The 25763-nt window shown below is 28.6% G+C and overlaps 4 protein-coding genes across 6 annotated transcripts; 2 read left to right on the forward strand and 2 right to left on the reverse strand.

The window, feature by feature from the left end:
* Nucleotides 1-16: 16 nt before the first annotated feature.
* On the reverse strand, nucleotides 17-6959 carry LOC103580316 (cytoplasmic FMR1-interacting protein). Its single transcript, XM_008562030.2, has 6 exons — nucleotides 6757-6959; nucleotides 2174-5374; nucleotides 2003-2097; nucleotides 1691-1929; nucleotides 492-639; nucleotides 17-399 (listed from the first exon to the last, which is right to left on the reverse strand). The coding sequence occupies exons 2-6, from the start codon at nucleotides 5352-5354 to the stop codon at nucleotides 187-189; spliced, it is 3876 nt and encodes a 1291-aa protein (XP_008560252.1). The 5' UTR covers nucleotides 5355-5374; nucleotides 6757-6959; the 3' UTR covers nucleotides 17-186.
* Nucleotides 6960-7058: 99 nt separating this feature from the next.
* On the forward strand, nucleotides 7059-10555 carry LOC103580346 (translation factor GUF1 homolog, mitochondrial). Its single transcript, XM_008562065.2, has 7 exons — nucleotides 7059-7733; nucleotides 8048-8860; nucleotides 8940-9179; nucleotides 9477-9742; nucleotides 9821-10035; nucleotides 10104-10316; nucleotides 10401-10555. The coding sequence occupies exons 1-7, from the start codon at nucleotides 7648-7650 to the stop codon at nucleotides 10527-10529; spliced, it is 1962 nt and encodes a 653-aa protein (XP_008560287.2). The 5' UTR covers nucleotides 7059-7647; the 3' UTR covers nucleotides 10530-10555.
* Nucleotides 10556-12287: 1732 nt separating this feature from the next.
* On the forward strand, nucleotides 12288-14994 carry LOC103580317 (charged multivesicular body protein 3). The gene is made up of 4 exons (XM_008562031.2): nucleotides 12288-12408; nucleotides 12476-12536; nucleotides 12629-13023; nucleotides 13863-14994. Exons 1-4 carry the CDS (start codon nucleotides 12364-12366, stop codon nucleotides 14019-14021), a joined length of 660 nt encoding a protein of 219 aa, XP_008560253.1. The 5' UTR covers nucleotides 12288-12363; the 3' UTR covers nucleotides 14022-14994.
* Nucleotides 14995-16542: 1548 nt separating this feature from the next.
* LOC103580318 (ankyrin repeat domain-containing protein 13C) lies at nucleotides 16543-25170 on the reverse strand. 3 transcript variants are annotated; one of them, XM_008562034.3, is made up of 4 exons: nucleotides 24450-25170; nucleotides 22734-23518; nucleotides 22145-22545; nucleotides 16543-19537 (listed from the first exon to the last, which is right to left on the reverse strand). In XM_008562034.3, the coding sequence occupies exons 1-4, from the start codon at nucleotides 24544-24546 to the stop codon at nucleotides 19522-19524; spliced, it is 1299 nt and encodes a 432-aa protein (XP_008560256.1). In that variant the 5' UTR covers nucleotides 24547-25170; the 3' UTR covers nucleotides 16543-19521. The 3 variants fall into 3 exon arrangements, with proteins under 3 accessions (XP_008560256.1, XP_008560254.1, XP_008560255.1); XM_008562032.3 differs by lacking the exon at nucleotides 16543-19537 and adding an exon at nucleotides 19544-20874; XM_008562033.3 differs by lacking the exons at nucleotides 16543-19537; nucleotides 24450-25170 and adding exons at nucleotides 19544-20874; nucleotides 23936-24018.
* Nucleotides 25171-25763: the final 593 nt, after the last annotated feature.

Raw genomic sequence — 25763 nt, forward strand, 5'->3', positions numbered from 1 at the left:
GCAATAGATTAATTTATAAATCATATCTTACGTTAAGTTATTTTTTTTTCTATATAAATTATCAAGCAATAGTTTAAATATTTTTGTGTATTTACTTTTTTTACTGTAATCTGTTAAATATTAAGTAAAAAAAGTTATTTATTTAATTAGTTTATTAATTAATTAATTAATTATGTATTTGTTATCCTACGGGTTATTTATTTGACGTAAATACTCTGGTGCGTGATAATGCTGTTGTGTGTGAGCGAGTGACGGATGAATTGGCGGTGGAAAACAGCGGACATGTTCAACACTCGTTGAATCACTGTCGCCGCTCTTTAAATATTTGTTTAATACCGCGAATATTTGGGAGTTTAATACTTGAAATCGTCTTATACGATCGACCATCCGTTTCAAATGCTGAAAAAAAGTTTGACTATTATTTTTTCGTCCTCTGATGAAATGTCACAGAATAATTAATAAATAATAATTAAAAGAATTCGTATACTTACTATTCCTTTTACATTTTCATCTTTTCCGTCAACTCTTTGAACTCGTAAGATATGATAGCAAAAATCTAAAGCTTCGAACCGTCTCTGCTGTCCTAATAAAACAATCATAGCACAACCGGCCCAATGTAGACCTTCGCCAAACAATTCTCTGTAAATAAAATTTTAATTTTAATCATTATCATTGTCATCATTTAATTAATATCAATGGTTCAGAATCTATTTATCAAGTGTATAGCAAGTATTGGAAGACAAAAGGTGTAGTGATGTTGAGGATGTGAGGGCCAGCTTGGGATCATGAAATTATCAGACAGGGTAATAATAGACGACTTTCTTTTTCGAGACAGTAAATAGTTTTATCGATTCTTCAGAAATTTTTTTAAATGTCAATATTCTGAATAATAAGAATCTCAGGAAAAAATCCGTCGTCTGCAGGAAGTCTGTCGAAAACCTGTCAAATGTCTGTCGAAATTCTGTCAAAAATCTGCCGGGTCCGTCGAAAATTTGTCATCAGCCTGGCAAATGTCTGATGAAAGTCTCTAAGAAGTCTGTCTTTAGACACAAAGTCTATCAAAGGAAAGTCGAACGTCTGTTCAAAATCTACCAAAGTCAATCGGAATCGCGTCGAAAATCTGTCAAAAATCTGTTAAAATCCGGAAATAGACTTAGATATTCCATATTCCAATAAGTCATTTGTATAAAATGGTCTCAGAAATATAATTTTTAAATTAGTAAATGACTACTCAAAATCGTTAACTTTTTTTTGGTGGGTCTCTAAATATATTCAAGAAGACCGGAAGTTTTTCGCGCAATGAAAAAAAAATTGAAAAGTGAGAAATCTACTAGATGACTAGATTTCTGAAATTTTTCGCATATAGACGCTGGTATATCAGCCGAAAATCTTAGACCACCCCCGAGTACTAGAACTCTCTCTTAAGCAGTCAAATTACATGAATTTTATAAATTTTCGTTGCGCGAAAAACGTTCTGGTTTTCAGACACAAGAAAATAGAATTAAACAGTCCAATAATTAAACAATATGACTGTTCATGTTTGTTTTTCTTTTTTTTTTTTCTTTTTTTTTTTTTTTTTATCATTTATTATTTAATTTTTTAGTTCTTCTGTTATTTACTCTGTGATAACGCGAATGAATATTGTAAAATTTTATAAATTGCGGAAACGTTAAATAAAAATAATATTTACTCGACGGTGAATTCAGTCTCGCCAACAGGAATGCAGTAGACAAACTGCAGTGCACTCCACAGTCTATGAAATTCCGTACACTCATCGACATTCATAACTCCATTAACCGGAGGTGGTCCGACCCAAATCGGGTCATCAAGAAAACTCTTTAGTCGGCTCAAGACTACTTCGAATATCGATAGTCCGCAACACAAGCGTTCTCGTGTCAGTAAATCGCCTTCTCGAGCAATCATTGCTTGCTAAAATAAAAAAATAAAATAAAGTAAATACTTTTATAATAAAATACAGTTCTAATTGTCAAATAAAAATTACTTTAGCAGTTCCCAGCTTGTCAACATTCGGGACAATTTGTAATGCTGCATACTTAGCTTCCAATCTTTTTTGTTTAGTTTCCGGCTTTTCTCCTTCTGTTGAATATTCAAAAATAAACTTATTTTAAAAACCCACTCAAATATAAATTATTGTTATTGTCATTGTCCTTACCTTTACAATATGGTCTAGGTAAAATATTTTGGAAAGGAGCAGCATGGAGTAGATCACAAACTTCTTCTTGGGACAACGCCTGCTCCATTAATAAGCAAAACAAAATAGTGTTACCGAACTCCCTAAAATTATGGAACAATTCTGTTTTGGCATCCGGGTACTGAACAATATCATTTAGCTGGGCATGATAGTACCCAAGAACTCCAGGTGATCCGTAATCGTATCTCGGCAGCTTACAAACTTTGGGCATCGCTTCCATCAGTGTTTTGGTGAACTGCAGTAAACTTCCTTGGATTAATGACTTTACAATTTTCAGTAATTCCTCCATTACCACAGCGATTCCTTGGTAACCCAATAATTTGCACATGGTACGAAAATGTTGGGGCCCAACAAATCCCGTGTACTGTCCATACTGAGTGCTGTATGCTAAATTCAATTGTTTACTCCCCCACAAATAGTGATGTGACATCTGCGGAGGTTTGTCACGATGCACCGGCTGTACAAATTGCAATCCCCGGCATTTAACGAATCTGTTGTACGCTGCATTGTAGCAATAATTTGGCAGAAAGTCATAATTCAACTCCCAGAACACGTGCAATGTTATTCTTCCATAGGGTGCTAGGACATTGTGATTGGCTTCGCGGAACATTGCGTCATATTCATCTAGAGCGAGCCACTTACTCAGCAATTTATGAGTAAGTCGATTTACTTGGAGTAAACCTTCGAGTTCAATAATACCCGTAATGTCACCCGACTCAAATTTACTTATCGCCAAGTCCAGTGACTTCTGCATGTCCGCATTGATGCGCTGCGTTATCAATTTATTCAAATCAATACTGCGTCCGAGCAATTGTACATGTCGCTGCTTCAGCAAAGTCTGATAACGATTGGCACGGGGGTAAGGTAACAAATATGCGCCCAGTGCGACGCATTCAACCCGAAACCGCTTGTCCAGCAAGATACTCGCAGCTAATTGTTTGTAATGGGCGAAAATTTGCTCACTGAGTTTGTAAACAAATTGATCAAAACACAAATTAACTTCAGCTTCAACTTCGTCGTACAAGAACTGTTTTCTAAATATTGTCAGGGCATACAGCGCGCTGTCGTTATACAAATCAAGAGGATAAAGGACGTACTCCATCATCGAAGGCTCTTTACTTTTCAAAATATGATCGGTCAATATCCATGGCATTGACATTTCTATTGGAAATTGAATTCTCTTTTCCATTGTTATCAAATCGCTGCACTCTTCATTATGCTGATGACGTACTTGACATTTTTGAATTTTACGTCCCATAGTCATTTCTAAATAAAATTCACGGTACCAAAGCTGCGATAGGTCACAGCAATTTTGAAGTGATTCACTGAAGTTTAATAAATATCCCCAGTAAAAACTCGTCTTGTGAAACTGGTCTATTTGAACGAGATACTGTCCGTCGATGTCTTTTCTCAGGGTGCGTTTCCCGCCGCTTTTATCAGCAATCAATGATTCGAGCATCGTGCGGACCATGTAGAGCTGAGTTGACGAAGGCCCGACATTTCTACGGGGTACTTTAATACCAAATCCATTTTCCGGGTCCTTTTTACCTTTCAATGCTGGATCTGTTGAAGGCTCAACTCCGAAATGCCAATCAGCGCAAGTTTCCCGTACTGATACGATTATACTCCGTATCAAATCTTTTTTATTTTTAATTGCTTTGCGTAATGGCTCGCGTAATGTCAACTGAACAAAATCCTGGAGTTCAGCATAAATATTACGACGTATTGCATCGATAAAAACAGTTTCCATCCGTGCCATCAGTACCTGCAACCCTTTTATCATCGCGATTACTTCAATTAATGCAAACTTTTCTTCATCTGTATAATTGTAACGAGTTGCACGTTCGTACTCTTCGGCTTCTGGTGGGCATTCTTTGTTCATATGATGATCTGTTGGATGCAGCAGTTTCCAACTGTACAATTCAGTAACGACACTAGTCCACTGTGACAATAATTGCAGTCCACGTAACGCCAATTCCGAAGTGTCGCTATTCTCGGAATCAGAGCCACATTCTTTGTAAGTTGTCGTGACTTCGTTACTGTACTTGGCTAACTCACTTATATACTTGACGTGGTCTTCACGAATCTGGGGCAAATGAACCATCAAATCGGCCTGAGGACTCATCGAATTAATTGATGATGACAGCGGCCACTTTGATGCTTCAAAATGTTTTGAACGTTTTATGTAATTAAATGGGGCTATTTGCATGTCACCAAACAACGGAACTACCTCGAGATTTTTAAATATACGATCGATGCGATCTAATTTTAATTTTTTTTTCTGATCCAGTTTATTTATATTGCAGAGCTCGCTGTCCATCAGAAAAAGACCGAACCCCATTACTTTAACAAGCATGTGCTTTTCGTTCGGAGTAAGATACATTTTTGTTTCAAACATATGAACACATATATTGACAACGTCAGCTAACAATTCTTCGTAACCGGGTATTTTTTCTAAATTTTCTTTAACGGTGTCACGAATTTTGTTCTGCGTTGCCAAAAACATCGACAGATTCTGTGATTCTTGTAGCGTTTGAGAGTCGGACATTACTTTTAAAAATTGTGCTGCTCGACGGTACGTCGAGTAGTCGTTTTTAACACTTGATTTCATATTTTTGAGCTCGTCTAGTACAGCAAACATATTTATAAATTTACCGAGAGTCAATAAATAAGCTTCCGAAACAAAATCTTTACGTTTTTCATGATGACACAGACGTTTAACTTCTGCTGAAAAACGCTCGATCGCTTTACGCTGGAAGTACATGAAATTTAATAATTTATTAACTTCCGGTGCTAATACTTCGACGGTTTTTTCATAAATCTCTACACGATTGGGCTGCTCATTTGACTTAGGTTGCGGTATTGCTCTGGAACAGCATCGCCACGTGTAGAGCATCACCGCATGCTCGAGTCCTTCTTCCAAAAGCTCATTCAGACTCGCGTGAACAGTCGCTTCTTCAATATATTTGGCTATTCCTGTCACAAATCCATTGCGATCTTCGAAGTTTGTATCAAAGTTTGCTTGGTACACAACTGAACACGGCTGCGCTTCAATACACGGCTGCTCGTCAGGCAGCGTAAATTCATCAAGAACGTCGACATTTGACAAGGCATCGCCCAAAGTTACCTTGTCTGCTGTCATTTTATCCGAGGACTATTGACCTTTAACAAAAAAAAGTTCGAATTATTATTTATTTATTTTTTATTCAAATTTATAAAATAATTAACCCAGTGTGCCCTGATAGCCGCCGTAACCGAAGCTACGGCCGGAATCTGAAGTCGACTTATGAGTGGAAATGTAGCAGACATCAGATAAATTTAAAATTATTAATAAATAGAGGAAATAATTAATAAAATAAAATTTAAAATAAATGCGCATTTAAAAAATTCAAAAATGAATAATTGCATTTTTTAATTATTCATAATTTTAAATTTGATGTCTGGTACATTCGTACTCATAGTCAACTTAACAGCAAAAAGTTGCGGTTAAGTTGACAGTAGATTGTCTGTAACTTAAATTAAATTGAATTTGAAGTTTCACATGAAATTGACGGCAAGTTTTTCTGTAAAATTATATTCAGTTTACGGGTGTAGATTTATATTAATGTGCACGCAAGTATTATCCAGGAAATGTTTTACTGCTGAAACTTGCTGAGCAAGTGTTGCTACCAAGGTGTACACTGGGTCTTTAAAGGAACAATTTAAATTAAAAAAATTTTGTTTTTCCCGCTTTTTGGAGTATTGTTCAATTTTTATTAACAATAGTTTTAAACTTTTGACTTTGACAACTGCTGGGCCATATAGTAGATACTTCAAAAAAGTAACCCATAATTTTTTGAGATTTTTTTAAAGTCTAGAAAAATTTGAAAACACGACCGTTCTTTAAAAGACCCGGGTTAAATACCCGATTGCCGATGTAGATTCGTTATATATTTATGACAGTGACGGCAGATACTTCAGTGAAAGAAAATCGTTTCCTGTCACTCCTTAGTATATTTTGTCAATACTTACAAGTATAAAAAAAATTTTATGATTTTGGAATTTAAAAAAAAATAGAGGAAAATTTTTTAAATTTACTTTGATTTCTTTTATTTATAAATAAATAAATTCAAATATTTTTCTGTGACAGTCAAAAAAATTCATAAATTGGATATTCTTTTACTTACAAAATGTATTGATTTATTATTTAATTCGAATATTTATAGAAAAGTTGTCAGTGATTGTAATAAAAAAATTCGATTGTCATTTTTATTTGACATTTGAATATTGAAAGTAACAATATTTAATTGTTGGCAATAACAATATTAATTACGCATAATAATTAATTAGTCAGTACCATTTTTAGCAAGACAACTTTGAAAAACAAATCTACAATTTTAAATTTACTTTATTAGTAATAAATAATATAATGAAAAACGGAGTATCGTTTCTTTAAAAAGTTAATTAGCTGACAATTATTTAGGTTGACCAAAAGAAACTAAACTAAGTGGCAATAAACCGAACCCCATAAAATAATTAATTTTTTTTATTAAATAAATATTTACCTTTAACTTAGCAATTATTCAACACTTGGCGGCGACACATAAATTTCGGTAAAAAATAATAAAAATAAATAAACAAAACGTTATTGTGGTTATAGTAATAATAAGAATAATAATATTAATAATAATAAAATAGTAAATAATTTTAAAATTTAACTAATATAAATTTTGACATCAAGTCATGCAGACGCCACATAGACGCCCATTAAAACTCCACCCACAAAGAATTTGATGAATTTTCAAATGAATACAAAAGTTAAGAGCGATTTTCAATTTTATGAGGATTTATTCTCAAGTAGCGAAAATGGCGGAAACTTAACTCTGCTTAAAATTTATGAGTGTAGCAGACATCAGACAAATTTAAATTTATTAATAAATAGAGTAAATAATTAATAAACTAGAATTTTAAAAATTGCATATTTTAAAAATTTAAAAATTAATAAGTGAGTTTTTTATAAATATTATTTTTTAAATGATTCACTCTAGTTAATCATAATTTTAAATTTGTCTTCATGGGGCAAATTTTAAATTACAAATAAACTAATTAAATAATTAAAAATATAAAAATAAAAAAAACGTGCGTCAGAACCACAATTTTAAATTAGAATCTTGATAATTATTCAAAATCACTCACTATTTTATCTAAGATCATTTGATAAAAAAGAAAATTTCCCATTTCAACCTCGCCAGTAAAAATCAGCTGATTTAGAAGCATGGGAAATATAAACTTTATTCTTCATGTTTACTAAATAAGTTTTTAAAAAATGTGGTTTAATTTTTAATAAATTACTTACTGTAAACCAAAATAAAAAGTAAATTTCCTAATAAAAAATGGTTGTGATTTGACAGAAAGTTTAATAAAATAATTAAATCACATATTTTTCATTAATAAATATGAATTCAAAAACAACAATTTTTAATTTGTTTTCATCGAGATTAAAAAATGTGATTTTTAATAATCAGATTAAAAAAAATCAAAAGTAAGTTTGCGTATAAATTATTATGATACTGAAGTTAGCCGACGTCAAATAATTTTTGAATTGTTTTTTAAAATAGTAAATCATAAAAAAAAAAATATTTAAAAAAATTGCTCCTATAGTTTTTTAAATTTTCTACATGTGCATATTTTTAGTTTTTAATTTTTTGTAATTCACTTGTTGAAAAAAAAAAATCCGAAAATCTTCAATTGTCTGTTAACTTCTGTATCATGTTAACTTCAGGATCATAAATTATTATTATTATTCTTACATGACTATAATTAAATAAATAAATAAAATTATAATAATTATTACAGATGTTGCAATTACATTATCAAAAAATTTTATTCATCAGACAAAGATGATCTCAAGGAATACAAAACACCTGTAGAAAACATACGTAATTTTAGTATAATTGCTCATGTAGATCATGGTAAAAGTACATTAGCTGATAGATTGTTAGAAATAACAGGAGCGATAAGACGAAATTCTGGTGCGCAAGTACTAGATAAACTACAAGTTGAAAAAGACCGAGGCATTACCGTAAAAGCGCAGACAGTGTCATTGAAATATAATTACAAAGGTACTGAATATTTACTGAATTTAATAGACACACCCGGACACGTGGATTTTGCAACAGAAGTTCATCGGTCGCTGGCAGCCTGTCAGGGAGTAATTTTGCTAGTAGACGCAAATGATGGAGTCCAGGCACAGACAGTCGCTAATTTTTATCTGGCTTTTGGTCGTGATCTTGTAATATTACCGGTGATAAATAAAATTGATTTAAAAAATGCAAATCCCGAACGTGTTGTCAAGCAACTGGAGACTCTGTTTGACATTGAGGCTGATAGTGTCCAAAAAATATCAGCTAAAATGGGTATAAATGTTGACAAGGTTCTTGAAAATATTGTTGAAAAAATTCCACCCCCGCCTGTCGATCGCAACAAACCGTTTCGTGCTCTGATTTTTGACAGCTGGTTCGATCGCTACAAAGGCGCGATTGCTTTGATTTATGTTTCTGAAGGATCGTTGTCTGTTAAACAATATATAACTTCCGTTCATACTGGCAAATCTTATGAAGTAAAGAACATCATGCTTTTGAGACCCGAAGAAGAGAATGTCAAGACACTGTAATTAAACTGTTTTTTATTGTCCATTAATTTATTTATTCATTCAGATTAGATGGTTAATGTGTTAATAATGTCGTAGTTTTGCAGGTCAAGTGGGGTGTGTTTCTTGCAACATGAGAACTACTAAAGAAGCTTTCATCGGTGATACTCTACACTTAAAAAACCAACCGGTTGAACCACTTGTTGGTTTTAATCCACCAAAAGCTATGGTCTTTGCTGGTATTTACCCCATGGATCAGTCACAACACGTTGCGCTGAGAAGCGCGATTGAAAAACTTGTATTAAATGATAGCGCTGTCAGTATATCTATCGAGACGAGGTAATTTTTAGTTATCATTTCTCACAGGTTTAGTGAAATTAAAAATCTATAGTACTGTTGAATTCGTGATAAGATTTCCTCTAGTTTGAGTACCCACATCAATATATTTAAATAATCAAGTTATAATGCAAAATAACGGCAGAGAAAATAATCGATATATCGAATTTTTGAACATTGATTTAAACGTAGCGTTGTTGGTACTCATTTTACGCGGAATTTCATCAGCTAAACGAATCTCATATTTTTATACTAAAAAAAAAAAAATTGTTTCTAAAAATAATGAAATTCTGTATTTAGTCCAGCACTCGGACTTGGATGGCGACTAGGTTTTTTGGGGTTACTCCACATGGAAGTGTTTTGTCAACGACTTGAACAAGAACATGCAGCTGCTCCAATAATGACAGCTCCTAGTGTTACGTATAAAGCTACAATAACTGGTAAACAAAATATAAAGGATTACGGTGGTGATGAAATTTATTTCAATAATCCAAGTAAATTTCCACCACCACAAAGCGTCATTGAATTTTTTGAACCCATGGTACTGGGTACTATTATAACACCTGGTATGTTATCAAATAATTTAAATATTTTTAATTCTTAATGTCTGATTATCAAAATTAAAATTTTTTACATTTATCTAGACGAATATTTAGGCGGCATCATAAGTCTTTGTTTAGAAAAAAGAGGAGTTGAACAATCTACCAAGCGTATTGATAAAGATCGATTAGTATTACAATTTATTTTACCATTAAATGAAGTAATAATCGATTTTCACGATACATTGAAGTCATTGAGTTCTGGCTACGCTAGTTTTGATTACGAAGATTATGGTTATCAGAAAACGGATCTTGTTAAAGTAATTTTAAATTATTTATTAATCACGAGACTTGTATAGTTTAATTTATCGTTTAAATATTTGTGTAGTTGAATGTTTTACTCAATGGACGTCAAATTGAAGAATTGAGTACTATTGTTCATGCATCAAAAGCTACTGACGTCGCTAAGCGTATGGGTACTAAATTATTAGATATTATACCGAGACAACAATTTTTAGTTGCCATTCAAATTACTGTCGGAGCTAAAGTATTGGCCAGAGAAAATCTAAAACCTTATAGAAAAGACGTAACCGGAAAATTGGTAATTTTTTGATACTTTAAATTTTTATCAATTCTGTTTTGTTGGAGGTGACTATTTATTGTTGTTTTTTTTTTCTTTTTTAAGAAATCTGGAGGTGATGTATTACGAAGGAAAAAACTTCTTCAGCAACAGAATGAAGGTAAAAAGAAATTGAGGATGGTTGGAGATATTAGTTTACCAAGAGAAACATTTATTGATGTTTTGAAAAAATAAACAAAATAAAATTTATAATAAACTTATTATTGTATAATTTATTATTGAGTAGATATATTTTATTTGGAAAAAAATTTGTAGTAATATTTTACTAATATTTATAAGTATTAAAATAAAATTGAAATATTTCAAATTTTATACAAAAAAAATTAAAAGCTTTTTTTGCATATTAATGAGAAAGAGATGTTTTCAAGGATTAGTTTCCAAGGTGAAGACGGGGTAATTTTCTTTATCTTGAGAAATTTCAGATCGGTCTACTTCACAGTATACTATGAAATTTTTTTACTCAATTAAGAATTGGACAATTAATAGATCAGGTCATTTCTAAATTTTTTAAATTCCCGCTAAGAAAATTTAAAATTTTTAAACTGAGGTCTGAACAGACCTCGACGTTTCAAGGTCCTAGGAAGTCATCATGACTATTTTCAAGAGGATGTCCGAGTATAAGGTGTGACCTCTCTATCAGCCACAGCCGAAAAATCGACATATTTCCACAATAAGTACGTATTATTGCGTAAATAGTTTTTAAAAAAAAAAGTAAAATTAATCTAGTTTAGATTAAACATACTTTGATTATTGTAAAAATTCATTTTATAAGTAAAAAAAAATAGTAGTGCGTCAGATCCGATTTCTGGTGATTTCTTATCGGGTAGGTTGAGTATTCTTGTTTTTTTCAATAACCGATTACTAATTAAAAATAACAATAAAAGTCTGTTTTTTTTTGTAATCTTATTAGCTCGTTTTATAGTAATTTTAGGAGTTAAAAATTCAATGATTATTACCTAGTTTATATTAAAAGTAGGGTGGCCGAATATAGATACAAGAAAATTACCTCTGTATGCATTATCGGCCACCTTAGTTTTATTTTTTTTGAGTTTATCAGCATTTATATGCAAAATAGTCAATTTAATTTTTTAATGTCAAAATAAATAAACAAATTGTTTAAATTATATTTCCAAATAAATATAAATATTTAGAATAGATGTAAATAAATTATATACATCCGACCAGCTAAAATTTTATCTAAAAGGTGGCCGATAAAGGGGGTCTAGGCAGGCCGATAGAGGGGACATCAAGAATTGAAGTTATTTTCATTTATTATTTAATTTCTAATAAATATTTTTGAATATATTTTTTTTTTAATTTGAAGTTAAATGTATAAGCTTCAAGGTTCTATCACTGCTTTATACATGAATTTTGGTTTTTTATATTTTAATTCTTAATTCGAAAAAAAAAATACGCTTAACTGGTCGACAGAGGGTTCACTTACCTTACTTGTTCCCGCTAATTGCTTCTGAATACTTACGGAAATAAATAAATTTTGACGAAATAAAACTACACACACAAAAATTCAAACTTTATTGATCACTTACGAAACTTATACAATTATTAAACACAGTACTGAAATAATTACGTCTTATTACTGTCTAAAATATATTTTTTGAAAATATTTTCCGCTAACTTTTCAAGTAAGACTGAAGTATCGAAACGAAGTTGCGCGCACATTAGATTATTTATTAATTAAAAAGAAAGAATCAAATTATTCCACGCAAATTTTAAAAAATCTATTCGACTTTCGATTTTAATTTTTATTTCGATTCCGCGGGAAATAAAAAAATTTTGAATTTACATTTTTTTAGTTTTTAATTTTTCGAAACATTTTTACCTATTGCTGCAAAAAATCAACCAAAGTATGAAAAGTTGACAGTCAGATGGCATTTAAATCGGTTTTAAATTCCTAGAAAAGTTTATTTTTATATTTTGACATCTCTAGTATTATTTCACAAGTTAATTAAAAAACATAAAAAAATACACACCTATAAATCAAAATAAAATGGGACTATTTGGTAAAAGTCATGAAAAGAATCCAAAAGAGCAGGTAAGTTTAGAAAAAACTTTTTCCGATATATATATTTATTAAATGAAAAACAATATGTACATTAAAGGTACAAGAATGGACTCATAAATTGAGAAAAGAGGGTTATCAATTAGATCGACAGGTTAGAGGTGAGTCATTTGATAAAAATAATTATCTTGATCATCAGATAATTATAATTTAAATGGTTCATTAAATGTCCAAATAAATTTAAATAATCTAGCAATTCAACGTGAAGAAGATAAAGTTAAAAAATCACTGAAAGAGGCAGCTAAAAAAGGTGACAAGGATGTTTGTAAAATATTAGCTAAAGAAATAATACGTGCGCGTAAAGCATGTAATAAAATCTATACGTCGAAAGCGCATTTAAATTCAGTGTCTCTGCAAATGAAAAATCAATTGGCGACGATAAGAGTCGCTGGGTCCTTGTCGAAGTCGACGGAAGTTATGCAGGCGATGCAGTCACTGGTCAAAGTGCCAGAAGTCGCAGCAACAATGCGGGAAATGTCAAGGGAAATGATGAAAGCTGGTATTATTGAAGAAATGCTCGATGAAACAATGGATTCTATTGAAGATTCTGAGGATATGGAAGATGAAGCTGATGAAGAAGTAGACAAGGTACAGAATTTTCATTCCTACCATTTTTGTTTGGTAGTTTTTGGTATAAATGTATAAATCAACCTTTTATCATTGCCTTCGTTACACAATTTTATTCAAATTGTGCTACGATGTCTTGATTCGTTGAGTAGTTTTCGAAAAATTCTATCGGTTCAAAAGTTGATATATGTATAAGTCGACTGTCATATCTTGATAACTCTCGTAAATGACAACGGATACAAATAACAATTTTGTACCCTAGAAAAGCAGAGTTTCAGCTCAGAAATTTAAATGAAACTTTTGACCTCTCGATGACGTACAGTATAAATAAAAAATTTCAGTTAAACTTTTTAGCTTTTATACGTAAAATAACATATAAATATGACGTAAGCATGGTGGTCGCATTTCTGGAAAATCTGGAACATGAGAAAATGTCAGGGAATTATAAATATACTGGAAAAACCAGGGAAAATTCAGAGAATTTCGTTATAAAGCTGGAAAAATTTTGACTTTCTTTTCTTTTGACTGAAAAACTCCGATAAATTTTTTTTTTTTGTCGAAACTTCAAAAAGTGGCGCGGCGCTAATGCGATTGTAATGAAGTAAAAGACCGAGTACCCGATCACTCCATATATTTGTATATCTATATGATGTAAATTTAGTAAATATAGATATACAAATACGTGAGTGATCAAGTACCAGTTGCTGATCGGGTACTGGGTCTCTTATTTTACCATCTTGGAAAATTATTAGAAATTGATTCCAATAGAGAAAAAATGACGCAGGTAGAATTAAAAAGGCTGTTAGAAAAAGAAGTCTTGGTTTAATTATAAAATTTATTAATTAATTTATTTATTAAAGATCCTATGGGAATTAACTGCTGGACAATTAGGCACTGCGCCAGCAGTTGTTACTGAAACACCTGGTGCTTCAACATCTAAACAGGAAGAAACAGAAGAAGAAGTCGATGATACTGAGCTTGAAGATATGAAAAATCGATTACAAAGTTTACGAAGTTAATTTATAGTTATATTTATTATTTAAATTTAAATTAACCGTACATAGAACACTAGCTTATGCTTAACGCCTTCTCCTCACCAACTAGCTTAATGCACTTGTTAATATTAACTTAACTCCTGTTATTTATTTTAAATCCCACTTTCAGTGAGTCAGTATTCGAATATAGAAAATAAAATTAATTATTTTATTAACTGAATTGTATATTATATTTTTTCTTTAATGAGAAGCTGGCTTCGTGTTCACAATTTTTCGTACTTTATAAAAAAAATAATAATTAATGTTGAATGAAATATTTGAGCACCAAAAAAATTAGTGAAGATTAAGAAAAAATAATGTTATATATTTTGTAACATTTTTTATAAATTATCTTTTACTATTTAATAAGCATTGTTTTTTTTTTTTTTAATTGAGTATGTAAATAAATACTTAATAGTTAGGGGTGCGCGAATAGTTCGAACTATTAATTAATTAACGAATAATTCAAAAATTATCTTTGGAACGATTTAAAATTGTAATAGTTATTAGAATATCCCAAGTAACACAGAGTCAACTTTAAGATATCTTAAAGATGTCTTTTAAAAGGACAAGACAAATTTTTTTTTGTCTCAAAGTCATCTTTTTTGGTATGAATACGACATGCAAATGTTGGTTCTGAAGACAGAAAAAATTTGTGTTGTTTTTCCTGTCTCATGTCAATTGAAAAGTCGTTTAGATGACTGATATCTTATCGAAAATAGATGTCACAAAGGCAAGTGTACTACCTGGGTAATTCAAATTTTGGTCAGAGGTAAAAATAGCTTAGACACAAATCTATGAAAATTATTTTTATGTACTTTAAAAACTAAGCTCTTCGTTAAATAAAAATTTAATATATAAAAGCTGACCAAAATTTTTTCGCTTTGAAGAGAGCAATTTAAAAAGTTACAAATAATTTAAAAACCCGCACAATTTTAAAATTGACGAATAATTCGAAAATGTGAATCATTCGATATATATATATTTATATATATATATATATATATATATATATATATATATATATATATATATATATATAATATATCTATTCGATTAGATTTGAACCCGATTTGCGCACCCCTATTAATAATATGTTTGATTGCTTTAAAAAAATTAAGTCAATTATAAAATTAATAAAGCGAAATAAATTTTAAAATGTTTAAAATAAAATAAATAAATTTAATTAATATAATTTACAAACGTTTAAATAATTATAGTAATTACGAAAACGTGGTGAGTAAACACCGACATTACTTAACAGTAGACTTAAAAAAATTCTATTATTAATAATTAATAATTATTGAATAAAAAATACAGTTAACAATTATTATTATATTTATTTTATTATTAAATATTAAAATAAATTAATTGATAATTAATTGGTCTAAATACTAAATGCATGTTTTTATTTTTAAATAAATAATTGTTAATTGTTATACAAAATTTTTAATTGGACGGTTTTAAACTAATTTAGTTAACTAATAAAAATAATATTTCAGTTACAATAATTATATTAATAATAATTACAGGCGAATTCTAATTAAAAATCTTAGACGATTCATTTATAAATTAAATCTGGTTTGTATTTGCGCAGTATACGATTTTGGCTGATTAAATATATGACAATAATTCGTTTTATTGTGCGATCTAGTTATTTTTAACTGAAAATTTAATAACTAGAATAAGAATTTAATTTTTTTCAATTTATTTAAATTTAAAAATTAAACAAAACTCAGTTTCTATTAATGATGATTAATATATTATTTATCTTATTTATATATATGTAAAATAAAAGTTCTAGAGAATTAAAATAATCATAAACAATCGACCGTATTGAGATATATTTATTTAATTCAAAATTTAAAATATATCTAATGATATCTGGCCTATATATTCATATATTTACATACATTAATTATATGTAAATATAATGATTTTAATTATGAGCCAATTGTACCTACAAAACTAGTCTTATATATTTAGTCATTAATCACAGAATTATTTTATAAAATATTTTTTGTCATATTTATTTTCTTTGTGAATTATTTTAAAATAATAAATAAGTTTTATTACTGAAAGATTAATTAATATCTGATTCGTCTATAAATCGTTTGAATTATTTTTGAAAACCTTTTTTTCTATATAAATACAGATATCATTTATATGTGATATATAATTGGCCGAAATTTAAAATCCGCAGTCTGATTATAGGCGTGGGTTCAAATCCCGATTCTGACACCAATTCTCATATTTGTATAATTAAAATAAATAATTAACAAAATCAAAGATATAATTTATATATATATATATATATATATATATATATATATATATATATATATATATATATTTAATTTCATTAGAATATTTAAATAAAATTTTAACAGCTGTTACAGTATATATAGCAAATATATAATAATTTATAAATGAATCGTAAGATTTTTTTTATTGGGAAATGAAACAAAAACAAACCTGAGGTAATGAAATATAATACTAAAGTAAATGAATAATTTTACAATATAATATATTGGTGTAAAAATTATTTTTATAACACAATACCATTAATTATAATATGATAATAAATTATAAATACTAATGCCGACAAAATTCAACATATATCCAACGCTCTGCGTCGAATTTTATAATAATTTTAATTTTTAATTTTCTTTTTTTTTGTTTAACAAAACAATAAACAGTGATAAATACTACGGGGAAGTGTAGCAAAGGAAGGCATTATAAATAATTAAATAATATTAATAATTAAATTACAAATAAATTAACACTATGTTAGTACCCCACTAATTAACTATATGATACTAATCGAGCACACGAGTATAGTCTGATTGAAAAAAGCTGGTTACGATAAATCTAAACACGCGGACGCAAGTACAAAGGGTTTTTTTTTATTACATATAAATTTTTATTATTTAATATATATATGTATATTTTTTTTTAATTTATCAATTAGTGTAAATTATTATTATTTTAATGATTAATATGATAATTAAGGGAGACCACTAGTGTGAAATTTTGAAAAAATCAATTTTTTTCGCATATCTCGAAAAGTTTTTTTGAGTTGCAGCCATCTGAAGAGCAGCCGCTTATTGGTTCTCAAAAATACATTTTTAAAAATTGCCGCAGTTATATCGAAGACAAATCATCCAATCGATTTGATTCTTATTACAGCTTCTTTTATATGTTTCATACCATGAACCTCCAGTTTTCTGATCGAATGAAAAGTGTAATTTTGGCAGGCCAAAAGTCGTCTAATTTTCGCGCGAAATTTGAAACTTTTTAAAAACCCCGCCATTTTGTTAAATTTCAATTTTTTTTTCGATCGAGGGTCATGGTACGGGAAATACCTTCTAGTTTGATGAACTTTTTGGTTTTTTTATTTCATGCACAGAAGGTCGCAATCACTGTAGTGGGGAGACTTTTTTTGGAGCGGGAAATTGCGAATAACTCGCTGAGTTTTTAAATTTTTGATGCAAAAATTTTATCTTGTATTCATTATGATTCCATATCGAAAGAACTTCGAAAATTTGAACTTTTACACTTTGAATTTTGGTAATTTGAACTTTTGTAAATTTGAACTTTAGCGATTTAAACTTTGATGATTTAAACTTACCTTTTTTCTCAGGTTTTGTGTGCGTAGACATATAATATTTGAATATTAATAGGTTATTTAATTCATAAAAATTCAAATTTACCAAATTTCAATTTTACAAAACCTGAGAAAAAAGGTAAGTTCATATCGCCAAAGTTCATTAGGTTGGTTACCATTCATTATATATCTAGAAATATATCTTTAAAACATTAAAACATTCTATGCAGTAGTTTTCTTTAAAAAAATTCCCAAAAATAATCTTTTTTCCAGGCGATCACACTAGTGGTCTCTCTTAAAGAGTCGAAGAAATACACAATTTAGAAAAATAGAAGAAACTACGGAGCAAGATGTATTTGCCAAACTTAATCGATTGATGAGCTCTGGCTTTTAGTTTAAATTGTGTAAAAATAGATTTATATTTTTAGTTTATTTATTTTTTATTCCATATTTTTTTGTCTTGTTTTTTTACCATTAATATTATTTTTTTTATATCAAGACGCAGTAAACGCACAATACAAGAAAAAAGAGGCACATCTTACAGATGCTCAGCAATTTCCACGTGCTCATAAATTTTATTTATTTTTTTTTTTTTATTCATAAACTAAAGAATTTTAGTCAATTTATATTGCTGGCCCATTGAGCAGTAGCTGCATTTTTTTTTCTTTTTTAGTTTTTTAAAAATTAATAATTTTTTATATATTTTAATTTATAATAAATGAATAACTTGCACTTTTAGTTTGTAAATATTTATAGATTGATACGTATTTTTTTTTTATATTATTCGAACAGTCAGACAATTAAATATATGTTTATATTTTTTATTAGTTTGTTAGGTTTTTAGGTCGAGCATAGCTGAAATATTTTTTGTTTATATAATTATAAATATATATTCAGAGTTTATTGAGAAAGTTTAATTTTTTTATTTTATTTTAACAGAAATATTTTATTTTAAGTTTCCTGACACTGAAATTCTGATTCAAAGCTTTGATAGAATTTAAAAAATATTAAATTCGACAAAAATTTTTTATATAAACTTAAACTCTGTCATAATTTTATAATAAATAATTTTACCGCGAAATTTTTTCGTTTTTTTCTGACAATTACTTTTTGAAAAAATATTTATTAAGCGTTCATTTAAAAATAAAATATTTCTGGTTAAAAAAAAATTAATATTTTTTAATTGATCTCAATATTTAGGCATTGATAATTAATTGCTAACGGTGCAATTAAATTAAAAAAGCAGTAAAAGCTTCAATTAAAATAATTATTACGTCAGTATATAAAGAGCAAGTGAAACTTTATTTGCTTTGGCAGTGGTTGAAAAACTATCTATTGATTCATCTATTTAAATTTCGTTTTAAATAATAATTAACTAATTTATTTTATACACAGTATTAATTACTTAACAAAAATTTTTCCATAACTAAACAACAGTTTGAAGTTTTAGATTCATTTGTAATAAAATTATTGATATGTTAGTCGCTTAAATTATTTATAAATTTATAAACTCATTAAATAAGTAATTAATACCAAGTACAAAATAATTATAGTCACAAAAATTAATTTTGTGAATGTGATAAAATTATAAATTAATAAGTGAGTGAAAATCATCGATGATAAATATTTTTTCGAAAGACAATAGACAAAAATTACAAGTTTTGTTACACGTATACGTTTTTTTTTGTTCTTTTTTTAATTATTGGGGTGGAAAAAATGATAATTAATATATTACTCGATTAATAACACACAGTGACTGGAATAAATACTACCAAGGCTTACTCCAAGCGGAAATTCCAATGCTAAACGTTCCCCTAAAAGTGAAATCAGACCTGAGCCATAATAATTGACCTCAATTAATGTTAGAGTATCAAAGCGTCATAAATCGGGGAATCTGAAATTATTAATTTATAATTAATCATGTTATTTACCATAATATATTTATAAATAAAACGTTATAATATTAAATAACTATAAATTTTGTTAGTAATTATTGTTAGCCAATGATGATGGTAGTAATTTTTTAGAACACAAGCAACCGCATGCGACATTTATTCGCACATAAGTTAATTATTTTAATTAATTAAATTAACTGAGTTATTTTTTTTTATGAGGGACTGTAGTTTAGGGCAACTTATTTTTTTCAACGCACCACTAGCTTCTATATTTGCAGGAAGGTAAAATAAGATGCCTGTTGAAGGTAGAGATCTTAATATTAAGATGATACGTCGCAGTTTTCTATTTCCCATTTAAATAACATGGAAAAAATTTGAAGTTTGCAATTTTATACCTCGGTAATGGCGTATTGTACAGATCCAGGATATATTTTTGTAGGGAATTAAACGCTCAACAAAAAAAGCCTCTTATCATTTTTTGATAAATCCATCTGATCAAAAGTTATTGGAGCTTGTTTAAATTTATAGTAAATTTTGAGATCTTTTTACTTTTCCGGCGAAACTATCAAACTTATCACAAAATGTCATAAGACCTTTTTTGTAGACAATTTTATTTCCTACAAATTACTTCTGATAACATTTTTAAAAATTCTGCATAACTTTCTAGTTATTTCCATTTTAATGTCAAGCTTTTAAAAAAAAAAAATAGTGTTCCGATCGGTTTCAAGAGCTTGAGATTAAAATGAAAATAACTAAAAAACAATGCGGAATTTTAAAAAACTTTATCAGAGATAATTTGTAGGGTATAAAATTGTCTACAAAAAAGGTCTTATGACATTTTGTGATTAGTCTAATAGTTTGGCTTGAAAAGTAAAGAGATCTTGAAATTTATTATGAATTTGATTTCAAGCTCCAATAACCTTTGAACAGATGGATTTATCAAAAAATGATAAGAAACTTTTTTTGTAGAGCGTTAAATTTCCTACAAAAATAGATCCTGAGTTTATTTGTACAATACGCTATTACCGAGGTATAAAATTCCAAACTTAACATTTTTTCCATGTTATTTAAATGGGAAATAGAAAATCGCGATGAGCCACCTGTTAAAATTAATATTAAGACCTCTACCTTCAACAAGCATCTTATTTTACCTTCCTGCAAGTATAGAAGCTAGTGGTGCGTTGAAAAAAAAATTTGCCCTAAATTGCACACTCTATTGTTTATATAAATATATATATATATTTTTTTATCGTTGGATTAGTCTTAAGATTCTTATCTTCAAACAGAAGAAGCAGTTTGTAGGACCATCATCATTGTCATATATGCTCCGTAGTAGCTGAAATTTTGATTTGTCAATTAATTAACTTATTAACTAATTTATTTTAATTGTTGTAAGTATAAAGTTATGCTCTACTCATTTTTATTTGTACACTAAAAAAAAATGTTCTAAGTAATTAATATACAAAAATAAGTTGAATATTTTAACTGTATAATTACAATAATTATAAAAAAATAAATAAAGTATTTTAATAAAATAAAATAAAACAATTAATAAATTTAAAAAAATGGAGATTGTCCTGTTATAAAAACAATATTTATTCTTAATTATATCAATGAGATATTCACACCAGGAAGTGTGTAATTAAATGCAGAGATAATTATTAACATGTGAATACAATTGAATCTTTTTACAAACTCTCAACGATAAACTTCCGTTAATATTTTACGGCTTACGGTTATATAAATTTTTAATGATACAAATAATACTTAAAAAAAAAAAATATTTGATAAAATGATTGTTTCTTTTTTTTTTTTCTTAATATCCGTGTACCTGAAAATCGAAATGTTTTTCTTACGATATTATATAGAAAATTGATTCATTATATATTTGAAAATTAGCATGATTTCATGTAATTATAAATTTTGTACAGTTGAAGTACAAGACCTAGATAGGTATCTAGTGTTGACAAAAATACATTTAAAAAATTTAATTTTAAGGAGCTTTTAAAAATGTGGTGAGCCCTGACTCCAAACGTTTATCCAATTTTAATCGGGCCAGAGAGGTTTCAATCTTCAAGTACATTTCCGCGTAAAAAATTTTTCTGTTGGTAATGAATTTAGATCTGGGTTTCATCACGAAACTCCGGTCGTGACACAAATATGACTTTCATCATAAGTTTGCTCCAAGTTTTCATCTAGTAAATCCGTATCAATTCTAAAATTAATTTATTACGTCTTTGGATTGGACGGGATAACTTCGATAGAAACTTGACTGAATTTTTACTATAATAAACCTTTTGTAAAATTTATCTATTCAGAAATTACCAATAAATGTCTTCTATCAAGTATTTGATTTACATAAATCAGTTTCGACTAAAATTAATTCAGTAAATGAACTTCGGATCACTTGGATAAAAAATTAACTGAGTCATAATTTTTTCGTGATTATAAAAGTCATATTTGTGTCACAATCTGAGTGTTATGATGAAATTTATATCTAAATTCATTGTGAATGAAATTTTTTTTACACGGGTTAATATCCGAGTAATTAAAACAAGACAATCTTTTAAAATAATAAGATTTTATAAATAATATTAAAAAGTTACCTCATTGGGTCTTCAAAATAGTCCGTTGGTACTTGAAATAAATCTGGATTAATGTCATTTCTAAATGCAAATTCTTGAAATGTTATTTTAGCAGTGACTGTTGGTAATATGGGTATATCTATTTTAACTGGAAAACCAGGGGGTAGTTTCATTCTTACGAATTGACGTAATTTGCTAAAATGTTTAAAGGGCGCAATAACTTCCAGTACATTAAGTAGCATATCAACAGTCAGTGGGAAATCAGGACTCATTGCGACTGTCGCTTTGAATGATTTACTACTTTCTTTGTACACAAGACTTCTACCTAAAAGTGGGCACTCTCCTGCTGGTGCCTCTAAATACATTTCCCATGATATATCTGAATCCGGAGGTGGATTTAAAGATGCACGTCTGATTGGCGGCTAAAAATATCCATTTATTAATTCCCAACAGTTGGAGTAGTCCCAAAAGTTTTTATACTTTTAATTATTAGCTTGTATATAATTATAAAAAAATTTTCTAAGCCGATACTCGACTAGAGATTTCAGCTTTTGAAATATCGATTGATAAAAAAGTATATGAAGTGTTGATAATTAATTTAAACACCTACCTCGCCATTAGTAAACCCTTGAGAACTTCCTTTAGTCAATGATTCCATGATGGCTTTATTTTTTTGTAAATCTTCTTCACTCAAATGCTCGCGTCTCTTACGACTCTCCAGTACCATCCCGTTTATTTGATAAAAATCGGCATTAAATGGGCCAACCATTTCACGTTTATCTTCACGAAATATCCATCCAGTCTGAGCACGTGAAAATGTTATGTTTTTAGTTGACATTTGTGCTGCCATAATATCACTGGACATCAAAATATCCACCTCGTCTTCAATCTCCAGCTCCGTTTCTTCATAACGTACGCGTTGATATAATTTTGCTTTATTGTCAAGTACCGTCAATGATTTACTCGGTTTTTGATCGCCGTTAAATATAAATGATATGTCACCGCGTTCCCATCTCATGTCATTGAAGTCTACAAGAGTTGTGTCCATACGAATTGACGCGCCGCTTTTATGGATTCTACAGATATCTGATGGCAATATTCTTGATACCAATGGTACCCAGCTTTGAAAATCCCACTTTAATTCCATGTAAAAGTCTCCCATTTTATGCAACGCTGATACTAAATTTGGTCGTCTTTCTTCCATTTGTTCGCGAGCTTGTTGTTTTAATTTTCTTACTAATGATGATATTGTTTGACGATCGCCGTAACTTATCGCTTCGGCCAATGGACTCCATCCTGCTATGTTTTTTACTTTTACCGGTGCACCGTGGGCTAGTAATAATTGAACACATTCTTTTCGTCCTAGCATTACTGCTAAATGTAATGGCGTATTACCTAGTCAAAAATAATTATAAACAAATTAGTTCATTTCATTGAGTAATTTTTAATATTCGTAAGATAAAATTAAAAAAATTGTAAACATGTCAAGTAAAAATGATCATTTAAAAAAACTAAACATCATCAGCTTTTAAATTTTATTTCTTTAGTTTCTCTACGACTATTTTTTACAAACTACTCATGAGTATTTTTGTAATGACGAAGTAGATATTTTTAATAATAAAGATTTATGACCATGAAAAAAAATATAAATAGAAAAAATCTCAGACTGAGTTTTGGTAAATGTAAAAAAATTAATGGAATAAAAAAAAAATATTGATAGGAAAAAAAAAACTATTTTTTTTTAAATTCGAAATTTAACCCGATAATCAGATATAGAAATTAGGTAATAGATCTGATAAATTTACTATCGACCTTTTAAAATCATAAAATTTTTTATGAAACTAAAGTTAGAGATAAGAGCAAATGTTGCAGACATCAGACAAAATCAAAATTATTAATGAATAGAGTAAATAATTTATGAAATGAAATTTTTAAAAAATGCGCTTGTGAAAATTTAAAAAATTAATACCTGTAGTTTCTTGAATTTTCTAGACGTGCATATTTTTATTTTTTTTTTTAATCGATTTGTTGAAATGAAAATTCAAAAATTGTTGATTGTCTGTTAACTATAGGATCATCATTATTTTATGATTCTGGTTCTCGGCAATTAATAATTAAAAAAATTTTTTTTTCAACAATTTAAAAAAAAAAAAATTATGCACATGTAGAAAATTTGAAAAACTACAGGTGCAATTTTTGAAAACATTATGTTTGTTTAAATGTATTGTTTTTTAAAAATTATTAGACGTCGACTAACGTCAGTATCATAATTTTTTTAACACTAATAAAAACTGTAAACTAGTAAAGTAAATAAATAAATAATTACCATGTTTATCTTTTTCAGCAATGTCATGTGTTCTTATTAAAGTACTGAGTGACTTAATGTCACCTTGAAAAATACACTTATGAATAGGATAATCCATTTTAATATTTATTTTATAAATTAACGTGTAGATATATTATATAAAATAATTATCATTAAAATAATTTCACATTTGATATATTTTCACTGATTTCATGACTAAAATATTACTAAATATCATTCTCGTGATATTTACTCATTTAAATATACAATTTCATTACCAAACTTTTGATATTATGTATATAAACATTACAATGATCTAGTTTTTCAGTCATGTCCATTAAAGTAATGTATTAATATTGACACACTTACGTGTATTAGTTACACGTAACTAAATAATTTATATATTTTATAATTTAACAATTGTTATTACTTATAGCAAATTGTCATTGATAAAATTTAAATATTAATACAACCAAGTTGTTTGGTGTACACTTGACAAATAAGGTATTGGCGTTTGTGTTCTTATTTCACAAACTCAATAATAATGACGATTACTTCATGGTATTAAAAATAATGAACGTTTTAGATTTCAACATACACTTTTATTTTATAATCATTATTAATATTGTTATTATTATGTTTATATTATTATTATTATTATTATTGTGCGTAGGTTCACGATTATATATTTTGTAAAAAAACTATCGGTGTTCAATGTCACAAACTAATTTCGCCATTTTCGGATTTGTTTCATGTGACAATGTGTTTTTTCTTAATTCATTGTTTTTTTTTTTATTTACATTTAAAAAATTACTTTATCATCGGTTGCTTGTTTTAATTACTTATTGTTGATAAGAATAATGTCTGTAAATATTGATAAGGGGCTTCAACCGAAAGTATACCCCCTGATAACACGAGTTGATCGTGAAAAAGTTGGTCATTCTCATTAGTTTCCGACTAATAACTTGACAACCAGTTATCGACAATTTCAGCTTTTGCAACTTTTGGCTACAAGTTACCGCGAACTTTCTCAGAAAGTTGGCGCCAGTATGAAGCCGCAACTGGAATGCAAGTTTCTGAGAAAATTGAAAGGAAACTTACCGTCAACTTATAATTGCCAACTTTTGCAAGCAACTTTTGCCACCAACTTTCTCAGAAAATGTCTATCAACAATTGGAGGTACAAACTGTTGGCGGTCAACTTGGTATCCAGTTGCGGCTGCAAATTTCTCGTCAGTTTCTCGCCTACTTGATTATCAGGGATAGTGTTTGAATTTTTTTTTTTTGCTAAATTCTCTCAATAGTTATAAAAATTCATTATTTTAATTTACAATGA

Source organism: Microplitis demolitor, chromosome 10 (assembly GCF_026212275.2).
Source record: "Microplitis demolitor isolate Queensland-Clemson2020A chromosome 10, iyMicDemo2.1a, whole genome shotgun sequence".
Lineage (NCBI taxonomy): Eukaryota > Metazoa > Arthropoda > Insecta > Hymenoptera > Braconidae > Microplitis > Microplitis demolitor.

Coding starts and splice junctions, on each gene's coding strand:
- LOC103580316 (XM_008562030.2), bottom strand. CDS start 5,354: ATGACAGCAGACAAGGTAACTTTGGGCGATGCCTTGTCAAATGTCGAC. Junction 640..1,690: donor GAGACTGAATTCACCGTCGA/GTAAATATTATT, acceptor TTTTATTTACAG/AGAATTGTTTGGCGAAGGTC. Junction 400..491: donor ATGAAAATGTAAAAGGAATA/GTAAGTATACGA, acceptor ACTTTTTTTCAG/CATTTGAAACGGATGGTCGA.
- LOC103580346 (XM_008562065.2), top strand. CDS start 7,648: ATGAATTCAAAAACAACAATTTTTAATTTGTTTTCATCGAGATTAAAA. Junction 8,861..8,939: donor GAAGAGAATGTCAAGACACT/GTAATTAAACTG, acceptor ATAATGTCGTAG/TTTTGCAGGTCAAGTGGGGT. Junction 9,180..9,476: donor AGTATATCTATCGAGACGAG/GTAATTTTTAGT, acceptor TTCTGTATTTAG/TCCAGCACTCGGACTTGGAT.
- LOC103580317 (XM_008562031.2), top strand. CDS start 12,364: ATGGGACTATTTGGTAAAAGTCATGAAAAGAATCCAAAAGAGCAG. Junction 12,537..12,628: donor ATTAGATCGACAGGTTAGAG/GTGAGTCATTTG, acceptor TAAATAATCTAG/CAATTCAACGTGAAGAAGAT. Junction 13,024..13,862: donor CTGATGAAGAAGTAGACAAG/GTACAGAATTTT, acceptor TATTTATTAAAG/ATCCTATGGGAATTAACTGC.
- LOC103580318 (XM_008562032.3), bottom strand. CDS start 24,546: ATGGATTATCCTATTCATAAGTGTATTTTTCAAGGTGACATTAAGTCA. Junction 23,519..24,449: donor TGCTGAAAAAGATAAACATG/GTAATTATTTAT, acceptor ATTTTTGACTAG/GTAATACGCCATTACATTTA. Junction 20,875..22,144: donor TATTTTGAAGACCCAATGAG/GTAACTTTTTAA, acceptor TCAAAATTTCAG/CTACTACGGAGCATATATGA.